Below are 23,798 nucleotides of genomic sequence, written 5' to 3'. Positions count from 1 at the left end.
TTTATTTGGCAGTCAAATCAGGCTTTACTCTCCTTTCTTAGAATTCAGCTACCTCATGTCCCTTACGTTTAGGTTGTAATGCTGAAAGAATTCTATCTAATGTCTCTTATTTTTCCCAAGGAAGTGAAACACATTTCCACAGGGACATCTTCCACCCATCGTGATTTTAGGCTCTTTCTCCTACCAGCCGGCAAACCTTTGGAGTAATCCCTGACCTAGCCCCCTTCTCTATAGCTACATTCACTGATTTTCTCAATCCAATCTCTATTCTTCATCTAAAGACTAAAATCCTCCCAGTGTATAAACTACACAATTCTTTTTCTTTAATTTTAGAAATTTCTGGAAGCTGCAGCAGATCTTTGCAAGATATAGAGCAGTACTGTCCAATAGATCTTTATGCATTGATAGGAATGTTTTATATCTGCACTGTCTGATATGGGGCCATTGAGTAACTTAAAATTGTGGTTAGTGCAATTGAGGAACTGAAATTTTATCTTATTTAATTTTAATTAATTTAAATAGTCATCTGTGGCTTGTGGCTGCCAAATTGAACAGTGCAGAATAGAGCATAACTTCTGGTCAGTTTATAACAAATGTTTTACCAGAATATATTGTGAGGGGGGTTAGATTTTGCAGCTAAAAACCTACTGCCCAGGCTTTTATTCTCTCGCTTATATCTTTCTCATATAGCTATAGGCTTAAATCCAAATCCTCTGACTCTGACCAAGGATTTTCTCTCTCTGAGAACATCTGAGAGATTTTCAATTTTCAAATTCTTCAATTTTGTTGAATATTGAACATATCTCTCCTCGGTATCCAGAATGGAGTTTCAAAGCATGGCATTTGGACAGCACTGATTCTGAGGGCACTGGCCATTTTACCGTCTAAGCTCTGTTACCTCTAGATCTGGTTTTTCCTAAATATAGAAATAAAACTTGAGAACGTGCTAAAATGTGTCAAACTGCGTACAAGCTTGGCACAAGTTAGCATATTTCTTAAATTGGAATGTTCCCCCCCCATATACATATGCAACAGTTATTTACACTGACTACAAAGAAAGCCTATGTTTGTTCCATCCACTCTAAAGTGACCTCAATATTCTTTTAAAATTTTCTTATTAGTTCCCAAGTAATCATTTTTTAAATGCTTCCATATTTTTACACATGATCTGCAAATGCATGTCTTAGTTTTCCACAGTATGCCGATATTGTTGGTTTTAAGACATGGCAGACTTCTTTTTTAATGGTTTGTGTCATGCCACTAGCTTCTACCTCATGTTAGAGACATGACTGAAAACACCCTCCATATACCTGGCACATATAAATAGTTGGACCCCAGATGATAATAAATATGCAGCTTTTTAATTCTATTCCTTTACCTTAGTTTTATTTCAGCTGAAAAGATAGAATTAGTGCTCAAGAAGATAAACACCTCAGCAATTATGCCCACTTGGGGGACCTCTAAGCCCAAATGGATATGGAATGGCACCCTTCATTTTAAATCATTTTCTATAAAGAGGCAAATGTAGAGTTAAAGGCAAGAGTAAAGGAATGTGCAACCCAAAAGCTGTGCTCACTTTCAATAAAGACAGCCTCGGGGCTTCCCTGGTGGCGCAGTGGTTGAGAGTCTGCCTGCTAATGCAGGGGACACGGGTTCGAGCCCTGGTCTGGGAGGATCCCACATGCCACGGAGCAACTAGGCCCGTGAGCCACAGCTACTGAGCCTGCGCGTCTGGAGCCTGTGCTCCGCAACAAGAGAGGCCGCGATAGTGAAAGGCCCGCGCACCGCGATGAAGAGTGGCCCCCGCTTGCCACAACTAGAGAAAGCCCTCGCACAGAAACGAAGACCCAACACAGCAAAAATAAATAAATAAATTACTAAAAAAAATAAAGAGCCCTTTAAAAAAAAAAAAAAAAAGACAGCCTCAGCGTACTGTATGCTCACCATCAAACCACTCTTTATAGCACCCGTGCCCCCAGATCCACAACCTCTTCACATGATGAGAGAGGAAAGCAAGGATGATTGGTAGCCACATTATTCTTTAAGAGACCAGCCTCTGGGAAAAGGCTAGGCAACCCCACACCACAGGGCACAAGAGAGCAAAATAGGAAGGGATCATGAAGTCCTTGTCAACACTCTGTTAGTAATGAGCTTTAAGACTGGACTCCTGTGCACAAAGCCAGTTCCCTGCCATTTTGAGACTTGGTCAGCTTCCTGTTAATGGACATGTGAGTTATCTGCAGGGAAGTCATTAGTCTAAAGTCTCTCTAATGTAGCAACTATGCTGAGAACAGCCATTTGCAACCTCCAGAAGCACTTTAGATTATTTGATAACAGTGATGCAATCATGTGCAGGTTCATATAGGTATATAGAGAGAAAATGAAGGGTAAAAGGCAAAAGCTTGGAACTAGGAGAAGAATGTAAGGTACCAGTTCTTAACTCTTCTCTAGTTGGAATTCACTCTGCAGGTTCATTACTAAAAAATCACTCCTTAAATTGCACATTCTAATGTAGGAGGAAATGCTTTCTTTTGATGGAAATATATGAAATATTTTTTCTAAAAATTTAAAAATCTCTCCTCTGATGGCTCTCATATTTGTAGCACACATTACATCACAGAGTAGTATAAATCATTTTCCAGGTCTTGAACCTCAAAATGAAAACAAACACACCAAAAAAATGTTTTCTTCATACTAACCTTAGCATCAGCCCTGGCCCCGTAAATAATTACAGTAATCCCTCTCCAAACACGCGTTGCAGTTACTCAGTATTTTAGTACATGTCAGCTTGATGTTCTACAGCTCTGAGGGCCCTGGTTCAGATGTTGGTGAGTCACTCTACTTGGAGATCATTTGAACAGTAGGGTTGGGAAGAGGAAAGGAGGAATGACGATGGTAGAGAAACAGAAATGTTTTCACTTTGTTGTCTTGATAAATCTGAAATTGAGGTCAGCACCCTAGGGCTGCTAGGCAGAAGGAAATCAAGACATATAAGACAGGCCATATGGTGAGCCATAGAACAAGGAAGACATTGGGCATTTAGAAAGAGGACACATACATAGTCAGAGTAAGGGGGAGACTGGCAAAGAAGGCAGTATGCCTTGGTATTGTAACACAGCAAAACACATTTACAAAATCTTAAAATAAGAGGCAGATCCTGCAGCATATCTAACAGGAAAACATTTCCATCTTAAGGTATGTAAAATAATATTGAAAGTATTTTTACTTAAAATGCTCTTCATTGTTTTATTTTAGTGAGCATTTAAAAATGATGAGATCTTTTTTGTATAAATTTACTCATAACTTTGATTCTCCTCTTTTTTCCATTAGTTGTAAGTCTCCCAATGAGGTGTTTCCTACCAAAGGAGTTTTAGGGATATACTCTGATGTGGGAAAGAATATTATAGTCTGAAAAGACTCCTTTTTACTGCATTTAATAGGGTCAGTTTAATTTTTTACATGCATAGAAGTGGTAGAGCAGCAGCAGTAATATTTATTATAAATATCAACAGCTGCACTTGTTCATGGTAGACATAGATGTGCCTATAGCATGCCAAATGCTCTGTCCGCATTATCTCATTTAATCCTGAAAATAGGTCTCAGATAGTTCTCTACATTTTCTGATAGTAACATTTCAGCTTATTTTAGAAAGTCTATTTCCCTGTCCTCAATTATATTGTAGACTCAAGAGCAAATCTGTAAATATATCCCTCATTTGCCATTTTATTCACAGAAGGACTGAGGCTAGGATGAGGCAACTAAGGTACTCAGCTTGGGTTCAGAATTTAAGGTGATGCCCCCCTCCAAAAAAAACATAGTAATCAAGATAAATTACATTTTAATGTAATATTTTAAAAAGCCGAAAGATAGCTTCAGTGTTTTCTATGCTGTCCATCAAACAACCCTTCATTAGCACCCATTCCCCCAGATCCATAACCTCCTCCTTCCTAAACTCCAGTGCTGGTCAGGTTATAGAGAAATGGATACATTTATTTACTGCTAATGGCACTGTAAACTGATAAACAATGTAGAAAACATCATGGAAACATTAAAAGCTGTAAAGATACTCATTTGTGGCACATTCAAGAAATATGATTTACCGTCATCTAAAAGTTCTGGGTGCTTGGGAATGCACAGATGAGGTTCCCATTCTCACGGGCTTTACCTTCTATAGTATCTAGGACAATAAACAAGTAATAAAATAAGCAATCTCAAAGAGTGATAAGTACATGAAGACATGGCAGTATGATTTCTTTTTAAAAAGAGGAATAGCATTGGAAAATTGTAAGCCATATGAAGGCTGGGATTTTGACTATGTTGTTTACCTTTATATCCTTTGTATCTATGACAGAGCCCATCACATAGTAGGTGCTCAAGAAATATGTGTTGAAGAATGAAGGTGGTAAGAGTGTAGTGAGTGTAAGGAGAGTGAGAAGAGATGAGATTGGAGACTGGAGGCAAAGGGGGTGAGGAAAGGCCTTGTAGGCTACAGTTGCGATATTACTTCCAATAGGAGGCCTGGGGAATTAAGTTTATGACCTAGTAACCTGACTCTTTAGTGTTTCTCCCAAGAAAACAAATCATTGGAGTAAAAACCTAGTTGCCCAAAGATACTCATTACTGTGTTGTATATTAAATTATTTTAAAAGACTTGGTACCAACTTAACCAAGATTAAGGGAATGGGGAAATATTAGTATATCATGGTTCCTCAACCCCAGTGGAATATTACACAATGTTAGGACGGTATTATGAAGACTTGGAAAACATAGGGAATGCTTCATATGTTCTCTGAAAAAAGCAGAATAAAAAATTTTATGCATACTAGCATATTAACTCTAAAATTGTCTGTGAACTGTGATCAAAATATAATATAAGAGATAAAAATAGTTGTGTTAGGGTAACAGAATTTTGGGTGATTGTTTTTCTACTTTACAAAAATTATCTTTAGTATTATTGTCACATTATTTTAATAAAAATATGTTGCTAAATTAGTATAGAGTTTCTTTTTAGGATTATGAAAGGATTTTGAAATGGATATTGGTGATGGTTGAACAATATTGTAAATGCAATTAATGCCACTGAATTGTACACTTGAAAGTGCTTAAAATGGCAAATTTTAGGTTACATATATTTTGCCACAGTTTAAAAGAAAACCCAGATCTCTTCTATAATCACCATTATGGTTTAGCAGCCTCCAAGATGGCCCCCCAGTGGTCCCTGTCTTCTGGTCTTCACACCCTTGGGTAGTCCCTCCCACATTCTACTAGGACTGGTCTTGGTGACCAGTAGTATATGGCAGAAATGATGGCACATTATTTCCAAGGTTAGGTTCTAAAAGATTGAGGTTCCCATCTTAGCTGTGTCCCTCTTTCTTGGTTCACTGACTCTGGGGAAGCTAGCTGCCACGTCATGTGAATAGTTCCTCCATCTGGGAGAGGCCCCCATGGTGAGGAACTAAGGTCTCCTGCCAACAGCCATGTGAGTGAGCCACGTGGGAGTGGATTCACCAGGCCCAGTCAAGTTTCAAATGACTGTAGCCCTGGACGTCACCTTGACTGCAACCCTGTGAGAGACCTTGAGCCAGAACTATCCAGTTCAGCTGTTTCAGGATTCCTGACCCCCAGAAACTAATATGACCTCAATATGGGCTTAAGTTTGACTTTTAGGAATTTAAAGAGAGCTTTTTAAATGCAGGTTTTGAAAGGAAATTTTATGTGGAAAAAATGTACACCGTGATAAAAATTACAAAGATAAAATGATGTGTTTGCTCAGACCTATACACATAGAAGTAAACATCGAGTTGATAAAAAAATCATTTATCTGAATTATAGACTTATGAGAAGTTTTTATTTTTTCTTATATGTTTCAGGATTTCTCTTATATGTTTCTAAATTCTCTAGAATGATCATGTCTTACTTTTATAATGAGAGGAAAAAAAGATATAAACAGAGCTTTAAGAAGGATGATACAGAGAAGAGAGCATCTGCATCTGAAGCACGTAACATGCTCTACCCTCATTTACTGTGTGACTCTGGCTGTATGGCTTCTCCTCTCTGAGCCTCAGTTCCCTCATCTATAAGGAGGGATAATTATGTTCATCTCATAGCTGGGGATGCAGAATAAGGGAGACGACTTGTGAAAAGTCTCTAGCACACAGTAAATCCTCAATAGATGCTTCATCTCTTTTGTATACCTTCTCATAGTATTTAGAACAAGGATGTCATTTGCTGGCTGATCATGTCCTTTGTGATAATCAAGGGAAATCAGATAGTTCAACAGGTAGTTGGTTCAGTGTGCGGCCTGCAAGAAGGTCTGTGACGGGGAAGATAGGAGGCTCCTTTGTAGGAGCAGTAAGTATTAAAAGCTATTTGACTTTTCTTCCTAAAGATCATCAGGCCCTTGTAGAGGACACCCAACTCTTCAGTCTTAATCCAAGTCTTGTTTTACACATAAACGCACAGGCCAGTTCTTCTTGTATCATAATGAAATCATATATTTTCAAATTCCAGATGCAATGTCATAAGATAAAGAAGCTGAAATGATAGTCCACAGAAAATATATTTTTCATTTGCCCAGAACCAAACTTTAATAACCCATAAGCTCTGATCTAACTGAATTTTTGTTCATATTTATTTAAATGGGAGAACTGGCCTTGGTGATTTTCTCCAATCCTAACCATCTAATATCTTTAACCTACAAGACAACAATTCTTTTATTTTTTTTTTTAGGGGGTAAGGAAACATTCTCTCTTCTATATCAGCTCAGGATGCTAAACTGTATGTTGTTTGCCTTAAAAAATAAACTTCCCTTTTTAAATTTTTCTTGTTATCTTGGATCATGTCCAGCCTCTAAGGAAATAAACATGTGAAGAAAGAGTTCTGTGGAATGTTAACTGCACTGATATTTTTCTTCCTTTTATCATGCCTCAAGATTTGCCAAAGTTGATATAAATTCACCATGCCTTCTTTAAAAAGCATAACAGCAAGGCATTCTTCCTGTAGGAGTCAGACTGTAAAAGGTGATTTCCTTTTAGTCCATTTGGTTTAAGCCTGTAAAAAGCATTAAGTGAAAAATCTGATATATTTGTTAGGGCATTTATTGCATTACTAAGTTATATTTTCAGTTCTCAGTGAAAGGTTTATTGAGAGGTTTTGAAGAAGTAAACTTTGAAGAGGTTTTGTTCAGGATTAAAGAATATTTTTTCTTCTCTTTTGGTGAAATAATATCACACAAAATGATACCTTTCAGGAGCTATTCTTAGCATTGTTTACAGTCAAAGGACACACCGTTCCATTATGGTGAAGCAGATATCACCTTCCAAAACCAGCCTCTGTTGATGAGATTTGTAACTGCTCTAGGGTTTCAGAGGCATGAAAGGCTGTGAAGTTACCATTTTCCATTAACTCAAGCCACCCTAATATTGATGCACCAGTAAGGTAAACTACTTTGCAGGAGTCTTTTAGAGTGAAAATGTTTTTCATATTGGACTGAATATTTATAACTGATCCATCTTAAATGTAAAAATATAAGCCATCGCTAAACTTTAATGTGGATTGATTTCTTTTTTGATAGATGAAGATTTTAATTTAAATTCTTGACGCAATCTTTTATCATCAGAAAATGAGAGTTGTCTTTTTCAGATGAAACAGTGCTATAATCAACCACTTTGAATTCAGGAATATTGGATAATCGCTATTCTCTAAATAACATAAATATCAAAAACATCAGAAGGGTAGAAAACTCATTAACAATTTACTCTGCTTCACTCTTGATTTACTAAAAATGTTTTGAAAACTTGCGAAATTATATGATGCTTTTAATTGATTTAAACAACTTATGGTAAGAAAAGGTCAATCTTTACAGCAGTCCTGTGGAAGAGAGGGCTACTAATTTTATCCTGATCTGTATCCAGAAGTCAGAAAGTTTGAGTTGTTGATGTCCTTCAGTTAACAATGGAATTCCATATGGGGGAAGGTCATGTCATTATGAAGGTCTAGTGTTTATGATTGGATATAACAGTTAACAAAATAACTGGGAAGTTGGAAATCAATTCTGTTGAATGCACATCCTTTGGGTTTTGAAGATGTTATACACTGATTTTGTTTTAAATATTCTGTAAGTTTTATCCTTCTGATTACAAGGATTAATTATTACTGTATTTTATTTATTTATTTTACTGAAATAAGATACATCATTTTTTACCATGTCCTTCAGTCAGAGAATTGAAAAGTAATTATTTGTGCCTCTTCTGCTGTTAACCACATTGTTAAAGTAAAATACTAAACAAAAATATAGAATCATATGATCACTAGTCAACAAAATATAGGAACCTTTTCCAAAATACAGGTATAATGCCTGATAGGTTTGTACTATTCCTATATATGAAAAATGTCAGTGATTGGCAGCCTGTAACAAATCTTAGAGAAATTTTTAAAAATTACATTATATAGTTGTGTAGAATTATAAGTGATTAGATTTATATAAGCTACTAAAAAACACAATTTTACAACTCAAAAAAATCACTGCTACTAGATACTGGAGAAGAATTGAAAAGGAGATTAAAGTGGAGTCTCTGCAAAAACAATGTAGTGAACCAGTCAACTGTTTCTTTCCTATAAGCAAGTTGCATGCAAGCATGATCTACCTTTGTAGAAAGTAAAAATAAGTTTAAATACACAGGGCTTTTGTTGAAAAGAATATAACAAGATGTTCACTTATATTAGTTTTTCTTTGTGAATATTTTATGATAATATCTGCATCTATAGATTTATGAGATGTAAATATGAAAATCTATAGCTCCGTATTAGCACATGGAAAAGGCTAGTATAATTACATAAGTTAGCCAATTTTTTAAAAGCCAGACCACTCTTTATTTGATTTCAGACTGAACTTAAACATTCAAAGACATCTCTTTTTTGGGGGGAGGGTAGAAAATTATAATAAATAAAATCAAAGCTAGGAAATTTGGGGTAAATATTATCTAGCTAAGCTCTGAAATCCAAAGCAAGAATTTAGTGTTTTCCTTTTTCTGCTCACCTTTTGGCAGTTTATAATACTCTTAAGAGTGTCAGTGCTAGCGTTTTCAAAAGCTCAATTCATTCACACCCTGCTGAGGGCTCTACAGCACTTTCTGTACTTTTCCACCAGATAGAGTTTTCTGCAAGGGCAACTATGTGTTGAGTAAGGGTTAGATCTGAAGGAAAGACCCAGCAGTGCAGATTAGTATGACTGGCTTTGGGGATTATTCATCTTGTTCACATTAAGGCTGGACTCTCCCTGTTGTCTTTATTTAATATAGGGCACTGGAGGTGTTAAAAAGAATATAGAAAGAATAGTCTCTATAGCAATAGAGTTCAGAATTAAAGGAAGAGAGAGAAATACAGAAACATGTAAGGTATCTTTAAAAACAACTTTAAAGTAATCCAATAATCCCTTTACAAACTGAGTAACATACAGCTTTGTGTGTGTGTGTGTGTGTGTGTGTGTAATCTATATGTATATGTATGTACACATATATACATACAGTAAATCTTTGGCATGACATGTAATGGGCACTAAAGAGTCAGAAATTTGCATACGTTCCATTTTGTAAGTATGGCCCTTTGATTATCTGGATCGAATAAAAGAATATGTGTGAAAACACTTTGTAGACTGTAGGGCACTCTACCAGTAAGTAGCACCATCACAGCATTTCAACAGTCAAGGAAGCTGACCAGTATGGGAATGGGTGTCTTCCAGGGAGATTGTGTCAGTAAACAGTTTAGCTAGAGTAAATGAATGAGAACTGAACAATTTTCTATGCACAACAAAACACAACCTATTTATGGAAGCTAATATAAAAATGTTACCTGTTTACCTTGAGGGGAGGACTCTCGTTATTTTTTTTTTTAACAGCAGTGTATTGACAAAGAGAGTCTCAGTGTAAAACAACTCTGTCTTCATTATTAACACACCCAAGAGTCTTGCCTCTCATTTCATTGCACAGCCCAGCTCCTGGACTTGAGATTCACTGCACAGACCTAAATCTTTCCTTATATTAGTCTTTATTTTCCCGAGGAGTTTATTCCAGTGTCAGGGATTCCCTTCATCTTCTGCTTGACCAATTACTGGCCCTCTTTGCAAAATGAATAAGTTCAAGCCTGTTTTTTAAAAATAAGTCACTTTTTGAAAAATCAGAGTGGTTTTATGACCGCAGTCTTCCCTCTGAGTTAGAACTTTGACAAGAAGGTGATTAAATGCACATTTAGCTTTTCATATATATATACAAGAGTGCTGTATCTGACAGTTCTAGTCGGTACAGTTGAGGAAACAGACTTGTTTTTATTGGTGGGTGGATTTCTTCACAAATCATTTTCAAGAGATCAACTGTTGTCTAATCCAATGGCCAGTGCCCATGTTGGCATCTTTGGCACAGAGACAAGATGTGCACTGTCAAATTAAAGGACCCAGTCCATTTGGCTTTGCTCTGTGATGAGTGTGACAGTGAGTAAAGCATGAATATAGAGACCCTCCCCATCATTCACTCCAGGTCGCTCTATTTCCAACTCTGTGAGACAAAGCACACTCTTATGCTTCAGACGTAGGCCCACCGTGTATGTCGTTCTTTCTCATCATAAATTGCAAGTGAGGAGTATCCTAGAACGTTTTGTTCTTTTTCTTAATTTCCTTTTAAGCCTTTATATGGAAGTTAGTATCTCCATTGAATGCTTTAATAAGTAAATTGAACCTGCTACACCTCTACTCTTTATGTCCAGCTCTCATGAACTAAAATGTTAATAAATCCCAGCGAAGAATTTTATAGACATATTTAGAAGTCAACTCTTAGGAACAAAATGTAACTTGTTTTAGTTGTTCTACAAGCAGATGTATCATCAGTTTTAGAGGGAGTCTTTTGGCACCACAACGTGAAAAAACAAACAAAGAAACCTTGCAGTCCCAGTTTACAAGTAACTTTAAAAAGACAAGGATGAATTTCCTTCCCACTTCAAAATAAAAAGTCATCCTCTGAGACATGTATACTTTGAAGATGTTCCTTAGGGACCAGAATTTGACCTTAAGATGTTTTTACCCCAAAATGATTGTTTACTTTTAAATTCATGTGTCTCAGGTAAAGTAAAACCTCTTGTAAGTATAAAAATTAATATAGTCAACTCTCAATCAAAAACTCAGTCATTCAACAAATGTCGTGTCCCCACTCTGTACCAGGAACCGTGCCTCATAGGAAAGGCCCTTTTCACCTTGCCATTGCCCAGTTCTTTCTCTTTCTCGTGCCATCATTTTCATGCTCTACTTTCAGTTTTCTCTACCCAACGTTGACAGTCTTCCTTAGTGTGGCAAAAGACTTTGGATTTGCTTTGCTCTTTATTTTCAAGATGGCTTAGAAACTTAGGTGAGCTTTTAAAGCATTTAGTTGACGGGTTGAGTGAAGAGAAGTGAGAGGCACTGTTGGATCACTGCCTTGATGGCAGAGGGGGGAGCTGTGGTGGGTGAGAGATGGCAGGCCAGTATGGCTCTGCTCACCATCCTGCCTCCAGTTCACACTCAGGTTCTTCCTAGGTCAGAGGACATGTAATGTTAGAGCTAGACAACCCTTAATGACCATCTGTTCCATCTTCCTCATTTCTGAGGTACAAAAATCTGACCTGCACAAGGAGTAAAGAAAATATCCTGCTCTATAGTCACGGTCTAAAGCTGTTTTCTGCTATTCGTGTTACATTCTTTCATATATTTTTTTAAAAACTCAGGTAAAGTGTACGTGTGTGTGTGTGTGTGTGTGTGTGTTGCATAGATAAGGACTAGGAAAATGATGACATTTGTTATGATTAGAATAGCAGAATACTATTATTTTCTACTGTATTAAAAGCATTTGTTTGAAAGTTACTCATAAGATTCTCTCCACAAACATACTCTGAATTCAGTAGAGATTGTTTCTCTTCATTTTCATACAGATTTATAATTTTAAACTTCCTTAAGGTTTTTTCCCAGGGAGTTTCCACAAACAACAAACAACATCTTTTAAAAACAATGAGTATGGAATGAATGTGACAGTTTCTGTCCCACCTACCCTTCCCCGTTTATGTGACCCTCCAGGAATGTAGAGCCGGCTGAGCTCACCCTGTGAGCTGACAGGCACAGTTCTGACTGCCTGAGGCCAACCCCCACTCGGTGACCTGGCATCCAGCACTGAAATCCATAGGAGGGCCTCACCATTAGCAGTTGCATCTCCTCATTTGCTGGGACATCCCTTGAGGCTCCCCTGGGACACAGAAGTCCCAGTGACAGTCACTCACAGAGGGCCAGCCTCCACCCCTGATGTCTGAATGTTCCTTGTGAAAAACCTGCAACACCCCATCTCTCCAAACTGCTCCCTGTGCTGAATTTCCTTGACCAGTCCCCCTGCCCTTTCACATCTCTAGATGGCCTGATCTCCATTCCTCTTGATCTAGATGTAAAGCCATTTGAAAAAATTCTCTGAACCCCTTTCTTAACCTCTCCCACCCCCAGCCTCAGACAATCACTGATCACTTTTCTGTTTCTATAATTTTGCATTTTTCAGAATGTCATCTAAATGAAAGTATATAGTGTGTAGCCTTTGGCTTCTTTCACTTAGGATAATGCATTTGAGAGTCATCTATAAAGTTGAGTGGTGAAGGAAGGAATATTAGCCGGAAATAACTTCACTTATCTAGTTTTTGAGGCTTAATAGAGGTAACCTAAAAGAATTAGTTTAAAAAAGAGGCAAGACAACACCACCAATTTAGTGCTTATTCCAGGGAGAAAGACCTAAAAACTGTAAGTGTGGATGATTTTATAGTAACTAATTAGATTATAGAGATTATAAATATTTATCTGTAGGGGGAAAAACAGTCTCTTCTGCTACCGCTAAAAATCACCTAAAATGTTGGATAAAATACAAGCACATCCGTTCAAATGCATATGCATAGCTGAACCAAGAAGAAATTAACTGAAATCTCCAGGGGCCAAGAATGAAAAAAACAGAATGATAAGTAAGTGCTAAAGTTGCAGCTGCCCTTGAGATATTGCTAAAACAGGAACGTGGAGCCACTTGAGGGTCGGAAACAAGGCTTTGGGCCTGAGAAAGTTAGGAGGGCATAGGAGTTGAGATTCCCCACAGAGAGTCAAGACCCTCAAAGCACTTCAGCCAGTAATGGGCTGGCTAAAAAAAAAAAAAAAAAAATCTTCTTCCAGCAAAGAGAGACTGCAAGGACAATTGTTTGTGTTGCCCTTGGCTCTGAATGGGGATGAAAAAGACTCCCCTGAGAATTCTACAAGTTTAGGTTTAAATTTACATAACTCACTTGGTCTCAGAAGCCAACAGAAAGAACTTGGAGTACCTAGGTGTTGAGAGAGCTCCAGGGCTCCTAGCAGAAGCAAAAGAAAATCCCTATAGAGAAACATACTCTCAACCCAGGTGCTTCAGGACTCCCACAGATTATCAAAGCCAAGCATGAGCCCAAAATCCAGAATTATAAAACGTGAAAAAGTCATTGTGAGTGAGGGTCAGTAGCAAAAGCGACAAAACTGGACTCCTCCACCTCACCCAAAACTTCAGCTATTGGGAATTATCAGACATAGAACAAAACTATATTTAAAATATTGTAAAGAAATAAAAGATTACATTAAAAACTTGAACAGGAAACCATTAAAGTTGAAAATGAAAATTTGTCAGAGATTTAAACTTATAAGAACAAAATGAATAAGGAAAACAGTGTATTAGATGCACCTGATTAGAGAGTTAGTTGAGCTGGAACATGGCTCTGAAGTAATTACTCAGAATGGAGAACAGAGAGACTAACAGATGGAAAATATGAAAGAACAAGTGAAGACATGGAAAATTTAATAAGATGGTATTACATTGGAGTTATAAAACGAGGGAGGAGAGAGAATTGAGCAAAGGCAATATTCGGAAAGTTAATGGCTGAGGTCTTCTTCCAGAATTGATGAAAGACATGAAACCTCAAATTCAGGAAATACTATAAATACCAAGCAGGTTAAATCAAAAGAACCCCATACATCGCAAACTGCAGAACTCTGAGGTGGAAGAGAATAGCTAACAGGCAACAAGAAAAGCCTGTGTAATGATATATTCTGAGTTAAGGGAAAATGCTTTGAGCCTAAAATTATTTCTCCAGCTGACTATTATCCTGTATGAAAACAAAACTGAGAGAATTTGCCACCAAGCTCTTTAGTCATAGAAAGAACTTCTGAATTTTGTATTTCAGATACAAAAAAAGTTGTCTGGGAAGGGATGTCTGAAACATGAAAAGAAAGGTGATTAAATAAATGATAAACATGGGTAAATCTAAATAATAATAACCAAAACAGTGTTTAATGTGTGTCCTTATGTAGAAAGTAGAAACAAAATATTAGACAGTATAATACGATAGGACTAGTGTCATCAGAATTCAAGTGTTCCTATGTTTTTTTATTGTTTGGCAGGAGGGTAAAGAGAAAGTGTAACTTTGAACTTTAAATAGTTAAAAAGTTAAGGGGCCATACACTTGGAGAACTAAGGGTGAAGGTATATTCAAAGTGTGGAAGTTTCTTCAGATATCCTTGATGGTATTAAAAACACTAAACCAACTTACCCCCAAAGACGACTCCACTGGCTGCAGCTTGGGCAGTCGTGTGGTGTTCTTGGTCTTATATCTATTAAGATTCTGCAGGGCAGTGGAAGTTATTGCCAGGAACACAGCATGACCTCTAAACAGACAAGTGAACTATACAAATTCATTACTGTTTCACCAAGAAGGTCCATCAGAGGGCTTAGCTAGGCCACAGGAGGATTGAATTAAAACCAGGAAAGCACATTACAAGAGTTCTGACCTAGGTGGGCTAAACCTGGGGGAACTTCCCTTCTGTTGCCTCATTATTGGATTTCAGATTTGCTGAGGCTTGCCAGGAGGATCATTTCACTTCCCATTAATCCCAGCCTCATACACAAAGCACTGAGAATTTCAAATGTAGTGTATTGTAGTAGACTTCAGTTTCCTTACATCATCCTTTACATCATTTCTGTATTCTATATACAGAAAATTTTATTTTTTTATAATCCTATTGAGTGTTTTTTTTTAACCTAAATTAGTATGGCACAAATGAATTGACCAACTTTTGTGAAGTCATGCACAGGACAGTCCAACCAGTGTGACTTTAACAAATTTATAGAGGAACTTTAAAAGTGGGGCGTTACCACAAGGGTAAAAATATGTGAAGCAACTTACAACACTGCTTTTGTGGAGAAAAGGCATTAGGTTCTGGGTTGGCCAAGGGATGGTGATGCACTGCCATCCAACCAGACTGTGAATGACTGGTTACGTCTTGTAAAAAATGAAGTTTCCTGAAAAAACTGTCAGCATGTTGCAGGTCTTGGGAGAGTTCTAATGCTTGTTGTCTTAGCATTAATTGAAAATGGAATGAAATATGAATATGCAGTGAAGTTCATGAGGCAAAAGTGTAGTGGAGATTTTGAAAGTCAGCAACTTTTGTATATGGAGAAATATTGTCCTAAAATCTTGCTGCACTTCATAGATACCAGGAGCCATAGAAATACTGTTGAAGTCAATAAAGCTGGGCTACCTGATGTCTTAAGTTCCTTGGAAATAGAACTTTAGACAGGACCCAATTTATTGTGTATATTAGCCAACATGTAGACTTGGTGAATGATAAGTCTAATGAAGCTTTCACAGGAGCATTAATAAGCAGTTTTATGAGGCCTCAAGCTTAGCAGAATTGCAGCCTCTGTGTTTGTATTATGATCAGCCTGTTTGGAAACTTAGCAAAAGATTCTTGCTGTTCAGCATTTAAAACATGCTTATCATTTTGATCAATTGACCTTTCCTGAAACCATGCAGTATTGGGTTATAGGTCTTCTTCAAATCTATTCCCATTCTAGAATCTTATCATTATATAAGAAATTTAAAGAGATTGGGTGCCGAAATAGCCAGCACAATGCTTGTATGTTTTTAATGTCATGCAGAATTAAAATCCCAGGACCTATCCTCTGTGGTTTGTCCCCTCAGTCATTTCAAACATTGATAGTAGGGCTTATGTGGCTACTTGCCTGCTACTTTACATCTGTATCTCCCATATTTAAAACAGTATACATCAGATTTGTGTAACCACAGATTTTGTTGGCTTTTGACCAAGTCTTATGATGATTTTTTCTTAATGTCTTTCTATAAATCTCATTTCATGCTGTTATGAAAACCTCCATGTTGAAAATCACAAATCTCTGGTTGTAAAGTTCATGGGAAGTCCACATTGTACAGAAGCACTTATCTTTAATGTCGCCAGACAAAAGTGTCTTAAAATTAATTTAATGTTTGCACTTTAGGGTGCAACTTAAAAGAGAAGGCCTGAAAAAAGAGTGGGAGTGAACATTAAGTATTTTTGGCAAAACATTGTGTTTGTCTCATGTTGGACATATGGAATATGCCCTTTAATTTAGTCAGTATTTTTTTAATTGTAGACATGATTTGTTGTTATAGCTTAAATAATTCTGAATCAAAATTTCTGAAAATCCCTTAATTTTTTCCAGTTTTTATTGGAAGTTGTTTGCTGACTATTGTTGTTAGAAGTGTGAATTTTTTGCTTCTTTCCCAATCTTTCTTACAAAAAGGGAAATTTGTTTCTGCTGACAAATTGAGCAGACATCTGATATTTTATATTCCTGTTGAAGTGTATATATTCCTGTTGAACTTAATATTTGTATACTTGATAATTTGTCTTATTATGTAATTGATAAATGGTGCTGTATATTGATGTTTGTTCAATCATATATTTATATATATGATATAAATATCATATATTTATACTGTCTGGGTTGTATGATTATAGTTGTTTGGGAGAAATAATTTATAACTGTACACCAGCTTGTAAAAACCTAGTGCTAGAGTTTAAACATCAAAATAAATATTGAAATACAAAAAGAAAAAGAAAAGAGTAACTAGTAAACACATGGAAATAGAATGTATAATTTCTAAAATAGAAGATGGAAAATGTTGAATTTTAAAAGTCAATCCAAAAGAGGGCAGGGAAAGAGGAAAAAGATAAGGCAGGACAGAATAGGATGCAAGATTAAAATGGTAGCAGTAATTCCAAATATTAATAGATCAGTAATCATGACAAATATGGATTAAATTTTCTCCTTAGAAGACAAGGATTGTTTAATTGGATAAACATTAAACCCAGCTATGAAATATTTATGAGAGACACCTTAAAATTATGGATATGAAATATTAAAAGACCGTAACAAAAGGTATGCCAGGCAAATACTAAGCAAAAGAAAGCTGAGGTCATTAAATTAATAAGAAAAAAATGAACTTTAACCCAGAAAGCTTTATTAAAGATAAAGAAGTTCACCACGGAAAGATTAAAGACTGAATTTACCAGGAAAAGATAACAGCGCTAGACTGTTAAGCATTTAATTACCCAGCTTTACAATATATAAAACAAAACTTGGGGGAATTCTAAGGAAAGATTTTAAAATCTACCATCACAATGGGAGACTGAAAACAACCACAATCATTCTAACATTCCGATAAGGTAAACTTATGGCTTGGGATAAAACTTCCAAATAAGGTATCCCAGAAGTATCATATCTCAGACCACTTAGATGGACTCAAAAAGTGGTTCTGGTAATGATGAAGATTCTGATGTTGAAAATGCATATGGAGAGTTGGAATAAAAATGGTCCTTCAAATACAAGTGAGGATATAGCAAACTTTCTAAATTAAAATTTTGTGTGATAGTTCAGATGTTTATGTATAAACCAGATAGCACAAATAAGCATTTGATTATTTTATTGACTTTATTAACAAGTTTAGTCAGTTTGAGGGAGGGGAAATGTCTTCTTGGTAATTCCTTATATTTACGTCTATATGCGTTAAATCTAAATGTGATCAACAATCGATTGCAAAAACAAATACAACTTTAAATATTTATAATTCTTCAAAATAGTGAAACCATGCTTCAAGGATGATTTATGGCTTGTTGGAGCTGGAAGGACTGCAGACATAATGTGGTTCATCACTCTTTAACAGAGTCAGGCCTAAAACTCAGATCTAGTCTCGGTCTGGCACTGTCGTTGTGTTTTATCAAAGCTGTATAAAATGGATACCAATGTGTTGTTCACCATGGTTACATACAAACTGTATGTTCAATATAAGTGCAGTGTTTGCCATGAAGTCTACCTATCTCAAACTTTGCATTTGATATTTAGAAACATATTAAGGAAAAAATTTTAATAGCAAAAGAGTCTTAGGAAGAGGAAGGGATCATTTGGATGGCCCTGGACCCTATTAAAGAAAGAAGAAGAAAAAAAAACCCAGAATTTTAAGAATGCCTCCTTTTCCTGTAGACAAATTTCTCTTTGCCAGGTAGAGACATTTAAAACCAAGATACTGATCAGTTTTTTTAAAAACAGCCATTACAGCAGCCAAACACTGAACCCATGGGTGAGACCTTCAGCTATGAAGATTTAGAGAGAAGGTCTCTTAGAGTGGATCTTTGGAGTAATATTTTTCTTTGCTCTTCTCCCTTTTTCTTCCTCTGCCCAAATTCATGACCTGCTTTCCCCTTCCTCACTCCCAATCCATCCCCCTCCCCCCACACCATAACAATTTTAAATCAGTGCTAAAGAGCTGCTTGAGGAGGGGAAGGGAGAGAATCGTTGGTCACGAGGAAAGATGTTTATTGGCTCATAGCTTGTTTTGTAGCTTCAAGGCTTTTGAAAGAATACCCACTAGCAGATGCAACTTTTCTTCACATTCTTCTGGCTGCTTAAGAGTCACTGTACTTACTTCATCTTGTAGAAACTCAGGAATCTGTGGGTAAAAGCCTTTAGGAATGATCAGAGAGCTTGGCACAAGCAAAACCACTTTAAGAGTCAACTAGTTCTGGGTGGGTTTGCATCTGCTCAACCTGCTAATTGAGCAAACCATTACCTTCTCTGACTTCCACTTAGCTCCCCCTGCTGTTAGACGGAAACAGTTATCTTGTCCGAATAGTAAATAGGAGAGTGTGTGAAAAGCGCCTAGGAGAGCGCTTGACACATGTTCACCTACTCATAAATGGTAATCATTATTAGGAAGACTTTAATTATCATTTTTATGTTAACTATTTGGGTTTGATTGCCCTGAGCAGTGAAATAGAGATTCCATGGAAAACAAGGCTGGCTGGACAGTGTGGTCTGCTACCCATTTGAAAGTAGCAGGCCTCCCTGGTGGTGCAGTGGTTGAGAGTCCGCCTGCCGATGCAGGGGATACGGGTTCGTGCCCCGGTCTGGGAGGATCCCATATGCCGCGGAGCGGCTGGGCCCGTAAGCCATGGCCGCTGGGCCTGCGCATCCGGAGCCTGTGCTCCGCAACGGGAGAGGCCACAACAGTGAGAGGCCCGCGTACCGCAAAAAAAAAAAAAAAAAAGAAAGAAAGTAGCACCACATGGAAGGTTTTACTCCTCTGCTTTTGTGGTAATCTTGAGACACATATTTTCTCTCTACTGTCGTTTTAAAGGTCATCTTGAATTGATTCAGTCCCATATGGTTTAAGCCTATCCCCTTTGTTAACCTGCATGTTAATATTATGATTGTTAATATTTGAAAGGGTACTTATTCCAATAATTTTTTGTTCAATGTAAGAAAATGTAAATTCTTAAAGGGAAAAGTAACTTTAGTAACTAGAGAATTTAATAGTAGATTTATTTTAATTCTCCTGGTTATTTTGTATTAATTTTCCTGTAAATGTATCCAGATGTGTATGCAGTACCTATATTCTATGAACAAATTCTGGCAACTATTTGATAAATTATCTTCTGAAATTTTCTACCTTGGGACCTAATTCTATCCTGAAAATATCAATCCTTTGCTTATAGTAAAATATGTTACATCAATGAGGAAAGCGAGAGTAAAAGCTGGTTTACAGTAACAGATACTCTAAGAACTAATGTGAATTCTGCTTCTTTTTATTTTCAACAGGCAATTTAACTTGTTTTCTTGGCCAGGAATAAATAAATGCTGAAAAATTAGGTGAGCCTTATGTCTTACTTAGGGGATTTTCTTGTTTGTTCTGATTTCTCTCTTTTTTGCTTGTGTTTTCAGGCTCAGCTATGTGAATCATGCAGAGGATCTGGCCTCCAAACTCCTACAGTGTTCCCCAAAGAACAGACTGTCAGCACAGGCCGCCTTGAGCCACGAGTATTTTAGTGACCTGCCCCCACGGCTATGGGAACTGACTGATAGTGAGTATGACGAATTCAAAACATCCAATCGAAGCAGGGACATGATTTTAGCATCTATGTGTAACACACATGTAGTAGAGAGGTTCACATGTTTATATATGCATCTAATATTACGTATGCTTGTATATGCATTGCCTGTATGTGTGTGTGTGGTGTGTGTGTGTGTGTGTGTAGAGAGAGAGAGAGAGAGAATGGGGGGAGGGGGGTAGTGTGTGTATATATTTAGTGGAATCCTGCCATTCAATTGCTAGCTTACCAGACACAGGAAGAAAATGGATTCCTTTTTTGCTATCTCTGCTCTGCAGTCAGCAGCTGCATGTCTTTGTATTTGATTATGTGTGTGTCCAAAAAAATGATATGAGCAGTCATAAAGGAAAAGGAAAATATGATTTACATATTTAGTGCCTTATGCATATAGTATTTTTTAGCTGGCTGCAGTACACAGAGTAGAAATGATTCATTTCTGTTTGATTCTCAGAGACAATCTTGGTTGTAACAATAACCTTAAAAAGGGCTGCTATGCAGTGAGCTGACGAACAGAGTTGGCAATTGGCTAATGCGCTGAATTGACATGTAAGAACTGAAGACATGTAATTCATTTCAACTACAGATGCTCTTGGTATTCATACAGAGCTCTTCTCTGGATCTTTTAAAACAAAACACATTCCTGGGTGGGTTTTTGTTTTGTTTTTACAAAAGTGTTCATATTTACACAGCCTTTTTCAATTACATTTTAAATATTTGGGGGAGGATTTATGACTGGGAGGATCTCATCTTTCTTCCAAAGTGTGAAACAAAATTCTTGTGAAATTTTGCAGAACACTATTTCAGTAAGAACACTTTTGTTCAATGGTGATACATTCTTTCCAAATGACAGTGAAAGATATTTCTCCTCATACTCTTTTCTTTTTGCCTTAAAAATTAATATACTGCATATATGGATGGATATTATAATATCATTTTTAATCCTTGTGTACACATCACTTACCATAGACATACATAAAATTTATTTCTTTATTCTCTTAGACTTTTTTCCCCCCATGATAGCATTGGAGTCTCCTCGACAACAATAACCTTTTATTTTGGAACTAAGTCCCAAGTAACAACTCTTGGGTATTCCTACCCTAAATCTTTTCTGATACCTCATATTTAATTCTAATTACTTTTTTTTTTTACTCTAAAGTAACTATAGATATATTAACCCACTACTCCCCCATGCTTTGAAATCTTCTTCAGTATTTCGTATATTCCAAGCCCATATTTATCCCATATTCTGTCCTACTTCCTTTCTGAAAGTCTACCCACTGACCATTACTACAGCTATCCCCATTTAAAAAAAAATTAAAGACGAAATCCCTATAGAAAGCTAATGAATTGGTAACACATCTTCCCATACTGAAAAAAAAAAATGATGCCAGTGGACTCATTAGTTTATCGCTCATCAAACTCAAACATATGGTTTGTTTTCCCATTCAGTATAACTTGCAACTTGATATCACTCCTCCTTGGTGACATCTCAATCCCATCTGACTTGATGATTGAGTTTAAGCCAGGATTTTGATGGTCTATGAATTCTGAATTCTGTAATAGTACTTTTCTGTTAATATGGACTTATTACCCACTTGGCACTTAGTTTATCAGCCAGTGGTTAAATCCAGTTTCTATCAGTGAGTAAATGCCTACACATTATCACTCGGCAGCAGGCTGCCAATGGAGACAGCCTTGTCCCTGTCATTAACAAGCACAATGTATGCAGAACACCAGAGGGGAATTAAAACCACAAAAAATACCTCAGGGTGGTATTTTTAATATGAGAATTTAATTTGTAATTTCACAGATTAAGAATTTTGGCTGCATTAATCCCTTTATCAGCTCACAGCAGGCTATTTGCAGAAGCATAACCATAAGGCGATATTCATTGGCAGAAACACGTCTTTGCATAACGTTAAACATCAGGAGCAGTGAAACCTTTTGAAGGGGGGAGAATAAAGATGAAAAATCATTATATTTTTAAAGCAAGATTCTGCTAAATGCCTCCGGTAACAATTTTGAGTTACAGAAATGCTATTTCTGTGTCTAGTAGATAATCATTATGAAGCATAAATCCAGTCGCAAGAAAGGACAATCCCAGTATTAAATACCACAGTCATTTCCATTTCGAACAACATGGTAGTCCTTGTAAACATGTTTACACAACAAAGAATTCCTAGGCTTTGGAGACTTTGGGAACTAGTTCTTTTAAGTGAAATGACTGGTTTTGGTGACTCTGTTATCTAGGTTCATATTCTGCAGACTCTATGTAAAAGTTCTTGAAATTCTTAAAATTCAATTTTACATTAGTGTGGAGTCTTGGAAAAGTTCACCACCTGGCAAATGGCAGCAGCAGCAGCAGGGCCAGTATCCTCATACGCTTCCTTTCCAAGGAGATTTGGAAAGAGATCCATCTGAAAAGAAGTGTTGCAGAACCAGTAAATGGATTGTCTTATCAACCAAGTCATGGTTTCTATTAATCAGTTTTAGGAGCCTCACATTAATACATAGTCTATTCAGGATGCAATAACAAAATAACTTAGACCGGAGCTTAAACAACAAACATTTATTTCTCACAGTTCTGAAGGCTGGGAAGTCCAAGATCAAGGTGTCGGCAAAATCAAGTTTCCTGATGAGACATCCACCTCCCTGTATCTTCACGTGGTAGAGAAAGTGACACCTCTCTCTCCCTCTTTCTCTCTCTCCCTCTTTCTCTCTCTCTCTCTCTCTTTCATATAAAGCCACTAATCTCATCCTAAGGGCCTCACCTTCATGACTTCATCTAACCCTAAATACTACCCAAAGGCCTCATCTCCAAAAACTATCACATGGGGGGTTAAGGCGCCAGCATATGAATTTTGGAGGGACACAATTAAGTCCATAGCAGTCACATTCTTAAAGATGGGTCATGGCATTTTTTTTTTTAAAGAATGTCTGCAAAGGGAAAACTCTTATGCAAGCAGAAAGCAAACCCAGGTTAAAAGGAGAAGATTGTAACAAAAGTAAGTTCAAAGTGGGCTCCAGTCTTCTTGGCCTACTTTAATATATCAGACCTTTTGAGAAGAGTATCAAGTGTTATTAGAACCTTGGTTACACAGAGCACTGCAGTCATTCCATGAATTCTTATAAAAATGAAGTTGTATGCTGATGCCAGACTGTTATTTGCTTTGGAAGAACATATAGCAATATAATATCTTTCTTAATTGTACTAGTCCTTAAAACCTCACCAGTTTACAGAATGCCAAAATTTAGAAGCAATGTATTAGTGTGCCACTGAAGCAGGAATTATAAATTCATCAAGCAAGAATTATGGTACAGTTACCTGGAGATCTGGCGGTTAAAGCTGGCTAATTCCAGTGGCACCCTGTCATTCTCCCTCTATCCCAAAACCCGAACAGCCTTGCCCCACTTCTTCACAAAGATTTAATTGCAGGGAAGTAAATGGAGGGCTGATTTAGAAGAAATTCATTACTTTCCCCAAATACACCAAAGGGCATTCTCCTGTGTATAC

General features: G+C 36.9%; 1 protein-coding gene across 4 annotated transcripts in view; it reads left to right on the top strand.

Annotated features, from left to right (window-relative positions):
* CDK14 (cyclin dependent kinase 14) overlaps positions 1 to 23,798 on the top strand; it is a 591,337-nt gene that overhangs the window by 483,626 nt on the left and 83,913 nt on the right. For all 4 annotated transcript variants that reach the window (XM_081243419.1, XM_081243417.1, XM_081243420.1 and 1 more), the window contains one exon: positions 20,118 to 20,257. In XM_081243419.1, the coding sequence (XP_081099545.1) occupies positions 20,118 to 20,257 (140 nt within the window). The remainder of the gene's footprint in view (positions 1 to 20,117; positions 20,258 to 23,798) is intronic.

Source organism: Mesoplodon bidens, assembly GCF_964165515.1.
Source record: "Mesoplodon bidens genome assembly, chromosome: 9".
In the NCBI taxonomy this organism is placed as follows: domain Eukaryota; kingdom Metazoa; phylum Chordata; class Mammalia; order Artiodactyla; family Ziphiidae; genus Mesoplodon; species Mesoplodon bidens.
The sequence above is the reverse complement of the archived record's forward strand: the minus strand, read 5'-3'. Positions and strand labels throughout refer to the sequence as shown.